The sequence below is a fragment of the Electrona antarctica genome, assembly GCF_951216825.1.
Source record: "Electrona antarctica genome assembly, chromosome: 18".
Lineage (NCBI taxonomy): Eukaryota > Metazoa > Chordata > Actinopteri > Myctophiformes > Myctophidae > Electrona > Electrona antarctica.
This window is the reverse complement of record NC_136799.1, coordinates 498,359-506,983: the sequence shown is the minus strand read 5'-3', so window position 1 is coordinate 506,983 and position 8,625 is coordinate 498,359. Positions and strand designations below refer to the sequence as shown.

Below are 8,625 nucleotides of genomic sequence, written 5' to 3'. Positions count from 1 at the left end.
TTAATACCTCTGACAAGTCTGATCTCTTTTAGATGCATTAATATTCCAAGTCAGTTCAGTCGGTTTTAATTGAGAGGACGTGTATATACACGTTTTTTTTTCTTTCTGGCCACCGATGGGTGGCCAAACCGATCACCGATGGGGGCGTCGTCCAGCCGATCGGAGCACCTTTAGTGTGAAGAGTGTCAGTAGCTCCAAGTGAGCGACTACACATCTTTTTTTTTTGTCGTATCTTTTTTGGGGTCCTTGTCACGAAGAAGTTTGAGGATTAGATTAGATTAGGAGCAGTGGCGTGCACAGATAGACACTAGGGGGTGCTAGAGCACCCCCTGCCCTTTTGGCAATGTGCCCTTTTGAAAAAAGAAAGGAAAAAAAAACATTTTTTTCTCTTTTTTTTTGATTTTTCAAAAATAGCAGACCTACAAGCTCATAGCGCGCCACTCGGTGGCGCGCTATGAGCTTGTAGATCTGCTATTTTTCAATAGCTAAAGCATAACATAATGCTAACACCAAAAGGGGTTCCCGCCCAAAATGGATTAAGGCAACCGGCCGGTTCCACGCGCTGCACAAGGTGCCCTTTTTTAACTTGAGCACCTGCCCCTCTAAATGTCTGTGCACGCCACTGATTAGGAGTTCTGATTAGATCAGAAGATATGTGTAGAATTGGCCTCGGGTCTTAATGGTCAATCTTTGGTCCAAGACTCCAGGTGGTTTCACACTGGACGCGTTTTTCAGAAAACCGATGGAGAAACGCCGCTAAAAATCCGTGAAAAACGTGCTCTGTGTGCCTTTAGGGACCTTTACTTCTCTTTAGGGACCTTTACTTCTCTTTAGGGACCTTTACTTCTCTTTAGGGACCTTTACTTCTCTTTCATCTATGATTCCTTACATGAAATACCTTGTTTGTAATTTACATTTGACTGTATATGAAATATTAAACGGCTCCACGTGAATGTTTGCTTTTGACTTGTTGTGGTCATTCAGGCGAGCTCTTTGTGTTTCTGGTAATGTATTATTGTATTATTCATATATCAAAATATATGAAAAATCTCTAAAGGGGGCTAGGGGACAACTTCATGTTTTTTAAGGGGTTCCAGCCCCTTCAACACCTCACTTTTCATTGTGACGTCATTATGGCAGCCAAATCTATGGACCTTTTGAAGTTTGCTTTAAGAATGCCCCCTAACTGGCGTTATTATGTGATCGTCTACACGATTGTAAATGAAGAAAAAATCCACACACCAATATATTGATGCTCCCAAAAAATCTTTACTGAATGGTAACAGTAGATGTGCGTGTCCTTTATGGCGGTTCAGCCTCCCTATACTACTGTCTACACGAATGTGACATATTTCAGCAGGTCACCAATTCCACCGTAACACCACCATGCTGGAGTGACCGAGTGGCCAAGATTTTGGGGTAGGCCTATTGGAATGTGACTCTCCTCCTGCTGACACACTGGAACTGTAGTTGATCCATGACTGGGAAACTTTATGCTGATAAACGGAGGACGTCAGATTTACATTCGGACACCGACATACATGATGTGGTAACAGGTACGGCCGCCCCTTTTCCTTCTCGCCCCACTACTCTACAGAGCTGTAAATAACAAACATAATTCATGTTGGTGATTATATAAAAGCTATTATCATATTAATTTATAATTGTTAAAGACAAGTTCACTCTGTATATCCACGGGCATATTAGCATGATGATGCCATTACAAAACATGGGCTACATCATGGAAGAAATGTGTTTAATAAAATGAAATTAACTGCTAGAAGGTCCTAAATTAACTTAATTAAGCAGTCACCGTCTGTCATGTTATTCTTTCTGAATTTCACAGAGTATAGAGATCGACTACTATACAATCAAATAAATCTGTATACAAGATAATTTCACATTTCAGAGAGGGAGGGAAATACTAAATTAACTGTTAACTACATTAACAAAATTCACGGGGACGGGTTGGTGAAGGGGCGAGTCGTCTGGTATTCCATTATGTGATTGTCCAACACGATTGTTACATATTTCAGCAGGTCACCGATTTCACCGTAACACCTAACGCAATTTGCAACTCTAGATTTTTTTATAATGGGATGAATCTAGAGTTGCAATACCCTCCATTGACTCCCCATGCATCCAATTTGCGTTTGCGATCTGCTTGTATTAAACGACGTACTGCTACTTTCTGTCAAGAAATTCTGTGCAGGTGATTCTTTTTTCTAAGTGCTGGAGTTTGGAAGCACTCGTCGTAAGTCACTGAACGGTCCTGCGTACCACCTGTTTAGAATCTGCACATAATGCAGGAGGCAGCAGCGCGACCCGTTAACAAAAACGAGTGCTTCCAAACTGCAATAAGAAAAGAATCACCTGCAGAGGATGTCTTGACAGAAAGTATCTCATAACAACATCTCTACGGTGGATGTTTATGAAAAACTAGCTCGGCAGATTGAAAGGGGATAATTCAAGCTTGGACTACAGTAGCCCTGGTCCAGTGCTTACAGCGAGTAGAGCGAGTCTGGACCAGGGCTAGGACTACAGCTGCAATGTTGGTGAGTTTAACGTTGTTTAATACAAGCAGATCGCAAACGCAAATTGGATGAGTGGGGAGTCAATGGAGGGTTTTGCAACTCTAGATTCATCCCATTATAAAAAAAAATAGAGTTGCGAATTGCAGCTAGGTAATACCACCATGCTGGAGTGACCGAGTGTGAGACAGTGAGTGAGTGAGTGAGAGATTTGGGATATTTGGAATTTGACTATAGAGTATTAAGAATAAGATCCTAACTGACTCGACACTGTCTGGAACTGTAGTTGATCCATGCCTGGGAAACTTTATGCTGACAAACGGAGGACGTTCGAATCCCGTCAGAAACAAAGTTAACAAACGTTCAACTAACTTTTTGCTAACCAGTACATGCTAACATTACAATAACATGCTAGCATCAGTGGTTCCCAAAGTGGGTACCTGAGGGAGTTCCAGGGGGTCCCCAACTAAACGATAGTTTGGAACCAAATGGTCCATTTGGTTCCATTTGTACACTCTCAGAGTTAAAATAACATTGATTTTTACAATATAAATTGGGGGTCCCAGAGACAGAAATTCCATTAAACGGGGGTCCGTAGACTAGTGCATGTCAAACTGGGGGTCCTTGAAATTAAACGGGTTGAGAATCACTGCTAGACATCTTCTCTTATGGGGGGGGTCCCTGGCATATCTTTTCAAATGGGGGTCCGTGGGCTAATTGGTGTCAATTTGGGGGTCCTTGACATGAAAACGTTTGGGAACCACTAGATGCTACGCATCCCTCTCCTTTTTGTAAAATCTCTTTTCTTATTTATTGTTTTGCTTTAATGATGATACCGAATGTTACAACATAATGCTTAGCCAGGGGTTCCCAAACTTTTTGTTGTTGTCAAGGACCCCCAAATCAACATTTATTAGGCCACGGACCCCCCATTTGAAAACATATGCCAGTGACCCCGATAAGGACCCCCCATTTGAAAACATATGCCAGTGACCCCGATAAGGACCCCCCATTTGAAAACATATGCCAGTGACCCCGATAAGGACCCCCCCATTTGAAAACATATGCCAGTGACCCCGATAAGGGAGGATTTTACAGCTCTCTAGCAGTGATTCCGAAACATATTAATTTCATGGACCCCACAGTTTCACAGGCAGTATGCTACGGACCCCCGATTTAATGGCATTTCTATCTCTGGGACCCCCAATTTATATTGTAAAATCAATGTTAATTTAACTCTCGGTTCATTTGTCCATTTGTATACTCTGAGTTACAGACCCATAAGGGTCCATTTTGGTTACAAATTATCATTTAGCTGGGTCCCCTCTGGAACTCCCTAAGTACCCCTGGGGGTCCCCTAGCCGCAATTTGTAACTCTAGATTGTTTTATAATGGGATGAATCTAGAGTTGCAATACCCTCCATTGACTCCCCACTCATCATTTTGCGTTTGCGATCTGCTTGTCTTAAACGACGTTAAACTCACCAACATTGCAGCTGTAGTCCAAGCTTGAATTATTCTCTTTCAATCTGCCGAGCTTGTTTTTCATAAAAATCCCCCGTAGACATGTTATGAGCTACTTTCTGTCAAGAAGAAGAAATGTTGGAGTTTGGAAGCGCTCGTTTGTATTAAGGGGTCGCGCTGCTGCCTCCTGCATTATGTGCAAATGCGAAACAGATGCATGCAGGGACGTTCAGCACTTAGAAAAAGAATCACTTGCACAGAATTTCTTGACAGAAAGTAGCTCATAACATGTCTACGGGGGATTTTTATGAAAAACAAGCTCGGCAGATTGAAAGAGAATAATTCAAGCTTGGACTACAGCTGCAATGTTGGTGAGTTTAACGTCGTTTAAGACAAGCAGATCGCAAACGCAAAATGATGAGTGGGGAGTCAATGGAGGGTATTGCAACTCTAGATTCATCCCATTATAAAAAAATCTAGAGTTGCAAATTGCGGCTAGGGGTCCCCGTACCGTACCCCACTTTGGGAACCACTGAGTTCCGATAATTTTATTGAGGGGCAGAAACCGAAAGTTTTCACCAAGTAAAGTTGCTGTACTCTGTCGTCAACCCTAAGCCATTCCATTCCAGCCTTTCAAAATGGGCAGGGGTGAGGTGGGTTCTGGGAGTAAGGCCAAGTAGAAGACATTGGGGGGGATGCATGCGTAGTCGAATGCATCCGCACGTTTTCTTAGGAGGCTGTGGCTCAGGAGGTAGAGCACGTCGTCCAATGATCCCTACGTCGGCGGTTCGAATCCCGGCTCCTCCTGTCTACATGTCGAAGTGTCCTTGGGCAAGAAAGTGAGACACTGAACCCCACACTGTCTCCAATGAGACACTGAACCCCACATCGCCTCCAATGAGGCGGTCGGTGTGAGCTCGCCACCGTCGGTGTGTGAATGTGGGAAGTGAGGACGCTTGCGTCGACTGTTCGCCACTTCACCTCCCAATGTATGAATGAATGAAACTTCACCTCCCAATGTATGAATGAATTAACCATTGTAAAGCGCTTTGAGCGTCAGGCTTTACAGTTATCTGATAATTGTATTTCTTTTCTCCAATTTTCCAGATATCAGTAGTTTGATACAATGAGTGGTTCGTTCAGTCCCAACCTGCCTCTGAGGGAGCCCTCCACCACTCCTCCAGTCACCAACCTGCCTCTGAGGAAGCCCTCCACCACTCCTCCAGTCACCAACCTGCCTCTGAGGAAGCCCTCCACCACTCCTCCAGTCACCAACCTGCCTCTGAGGAAGCCCTCCACCACCCCTCCAGTCACCAACCTGCCTCTGAGGGAGCCCTCCACCACTCCTCCAGTCACCAACCTGCCTCTGAGGGAGCCCTCCACCACTCCTCCAGTCACCAACCTGCCTCTGAGGGAGCCCTCCACCACCCCTCCAGTCACCAACCTGCCTCTGAGGGAGCCCTCCACCACTCCTCCAGTCACCAACCTGCCTCTGAGGGAGCCCTCCACCACCCCTCCAGTCACCAACCTGCCTCTGAGGAAGCCCTCCACCTCTCCTCCAGTCACCAACCTGCCTCTGAGGGAGCCCTCCACCACCGCTCCAGTCACCAATAAGACCTTTCCCACAACAGGTATCTACAGCTGCAACTATCCATTATTTTCTTAAAGGTTATTCTATTGATTACTTTTTGATTCATCGAATAATCGAGATGTTGATCCCGAGATCCAAATGATTGATTTTTAGGAACAGGATATGTGTGAGGAGATTTGTGCCTCTTGGCACAAGTCATAAGTTCCAGCTGGGTAGGGCTGGCAACTATCCATTATTTTCTCAGTGATTATTCTTTGGAATCTTTTTTTTAAATTTTTTAATCGAGAAGTGGGTTTTCTTTAAATATATTGTATCAACGAATCGATTAACTACGTAAGTCCTATTGGCCTATAATGAGTTGACATGCCCAAAATAGGGATTGATTTGATCTTTTGTCAAAGTAAAATAAAATTGGGAGCCAGTGCTTCCTTGCTTGGCACTAAGCATCAAGGGCTGGATTTGGGGTTAAGTCCCTGCGACCAGAGACGAAATGTTTTTATAATCGTCATGGGGGCGCCCCTCCTCCCCCCGCTAAGCCCCCCCCCCCCCCCCCCCCCCCCTCCCGCCGCAACGGGGGGAAAAAAGTTTTTTTTTTTTTTCATTCCACCCTAAACCCAAGCGTTTAGGTTCTAAACACTTATTTGTAACACTCTTTAAACGTGTCACAGTGTTTGTAGATTATAAGAGCATGTTTGTTTAAATGCCATGATTGCAGCACTGAGTCATCTGGTAGGCTACTCAGTGGCGTGCACAGACATTTAGAGGGGCAGGTGCTCAAGTTAAAAAAGGGCACCTTGTGCAGCGCGTGTTAGCATTATGTTATGCTTTAGCTATTGAAAAATAGCAGATCTACAAGCTCATAGCGCGCCACCGAGTGGCGCGCTATGAGCTTGTAGGTCTGCTATTTTTGAAAAAGAAAAAAAAAAGTTATTTTTTTCCTTTTTTTAAAAAAAAAGGCACATTGCCAAAAGGGCAGGGGGTGCTCTAGCACCCCCTAGTGTATATCTGTGCACGCCACTGAGGCTACTCCTTTTCATTGTGAACAAGTAGCCTAAGCAGTACAGTACTGTACCCTACCTATTACATACAAAGTCAATGCAAAGACGAGAATTGCGCGAACGGGTCTGGGTCTGACGGTTTGTGATCCTGATTGATGGGAATGGGACGTGAACTCCAGTACTATGGCAAAGTACTGGAACAAATTTAAATGTAAAGTGGTCAGTGTGCATTTTCAGGGCATGCTTATTTTAATGATCAATCAATGAAAACAAATTGTCATGACAAGACATGTTTTTGTCATGACACATTGGCTGATGATTGGCTGATCACCCCATAGCGATGAGGGCATAAATGTGAAGACGCCAAAAAGTGATTGGCTGGAATGACGTTTGTGATGATTTGATGGACTGAGTACGGAATGTGATGTATGGCGATAAGAACATTACATTATTATCATTATAATAATGTAACATTATTATCATCATTAAAGTGTTTTGGCCATTATTTGCATTACTTGCAATGACCTCATCCTCATGGCCCACAGGTTGAGAATCACTGTTTTAGAGTATTTAAGTTTTAAGTTTGGTATATTCGTTGCTGTCGGGAGGAAACCTCATAACTAAAAATGAAAGTTTTTAATTTTTTTAGCATAAATCAGTGCTACTACGTCTGTGTGTTGTTTCGAAAATATTGAACCAATGGAAAGTAGTAAAAAGTGCTTATGACAAAAACTCCATTGGACCCTCAAACCGTCTGCTAAAGCAACTAACTCCACCACCACCAAGTATTTGACAATATATAAAGTTACAACACCAACTTTGAGGAGGCTTTTTTTTTTTTTTTAATATACGGTTTTCTTAATTTAAAAATATACGTTTTTCTTCATTTCCTGAAAAAAAAATATATATATTTCCTGAAAAATGAACATTTTGGAGTTATGAGGTTTCCTCCCGACAGCAGAGATATGTTTTAATGTGTGATCTGTGTCTGTCAGTACGTGGTGGTCGTCCTCCCAGAGGTCTGTGTCTGTCAGTACGTGGTGGTCGTCCTCCCAGAGGTCTGTCAGTACAGGGTGGTCGTCCTCCCAGAGGTCTGTCAGTACAGGGTGGTCGTCCTCCCAGAGTTCTGCTTGGTGGTCGTCCTCCCAGAGGTCTGCTTGGAGATCGTCCCAATGACCCCAAAGGAGGAACGCTGCTGTCTGCCACTGGAGAGCCTGTCGTAACAGCAAAGTAAGAACTCTCATCGAAATCACACAAACCCCGTTTTATCAAACCGTTTCATGTTAAGGATCCGATACCGAGACTGTAGATGTTGCTCCAATGCCATACATTTTTCCCAGGCCGGGTACAAGTACTTATTTTTTTAGGAGTCTATGGGCTCACCGCGCGAGTACATGAACCATATGACCATGGCTGTTTTCTGCCCCCTCAATATCGCAACTCTTCTATTATAGATGGCTCTGGGCACCACCACCATCCCACCCTGCACCAGCCATGCACATGGGCCGGGTGGGAGGTGCAGGACCCCCTCCCGATGCGAGAGGACGTCCGCATGCCAGGAGAGGCCCACCTGTGGCTGACCTGGGGACCACGATGGGAGATCCCAGAGGGCCTTCATGGATGGAGCTGCATGGTAACTAAGGCCCCATTTACACTGGCAGCCAAATCCAGCCTGAATCAGATCTGAGCCACATCCAGATTGGAATCTGATTTGTTTAAATGAGTCATGTGACCTGTTAGACTCATTTAAACCAATCGGATTTCAATCTTGATGTGGCTCTTGATCGGATTCAGGCTAGATTTGACTGCCAGTGTAAATGGGGCCAAACTGTGCCGCCATTCCTTCAAAGTCTGAGCATGAAATACTTCAATTACAGTTTTCAATAGAGCGCCAAAGTCCTGACGTCACTCACTCATCCCTTGGTTCTGCCCGGTTCACGGAAGTAATTTCTCTATGGAGAATAACATGGGGTCATCTTAAAATCGTTTCATATAAGCGTTGTGGTCCAAAAATAAACAAGCTGTCTCTGCGTTATTGTCA

The 8,625-nt window shown here is 44.2% G+C and overlaps 1 protein-coding gene across 8 annotated transcripts in view; it reads left to right on the top strand.

Annotated features, from left to right (window-relative positions):
- Positions 1–1,360: 1,360 nt before the first annotated feature.
- LOC306942250 (uncharacterized protein) overlaps positions 1,361–8,625 on the top strand; it is a 28,118-nt gene continuing 20,853 nt past the window's right edge. For 4 of the 8 annotated variants that reach the window (XM_079528050.1, XM_079528047.1, XM_079528048.1 and 1 more), the window contains exons 1-4: positions 1,361–1,556; positions 5,103–5,626; positions 7,580–7,814; positions 8,039–8,217. In XM_079528050.1, the coding sequence (XP_079384176.1) occupies positions 5,122–5,626; positions 7,580–7,814; positions 8,039–8,217 (919 nt within the window). In that variant the 5' untranslated portion in view covers positions 1,361–1,556; positions 5,103–5,121. Of the gene's footprint in view, positions 1,557–2,426; positions 2,556–2,592; positions 2,730–4,259; positions 4,367–5,102; positions 5,627–7,579; positions 7,815–8,038; positions 8,218–8,625 lie in introns of those variants that run through there. The other 4 variants (XM_079528049.1, XM_079528044.1, XM_079528046.1 and 1 more) reach the window with 4 other exon arrangements.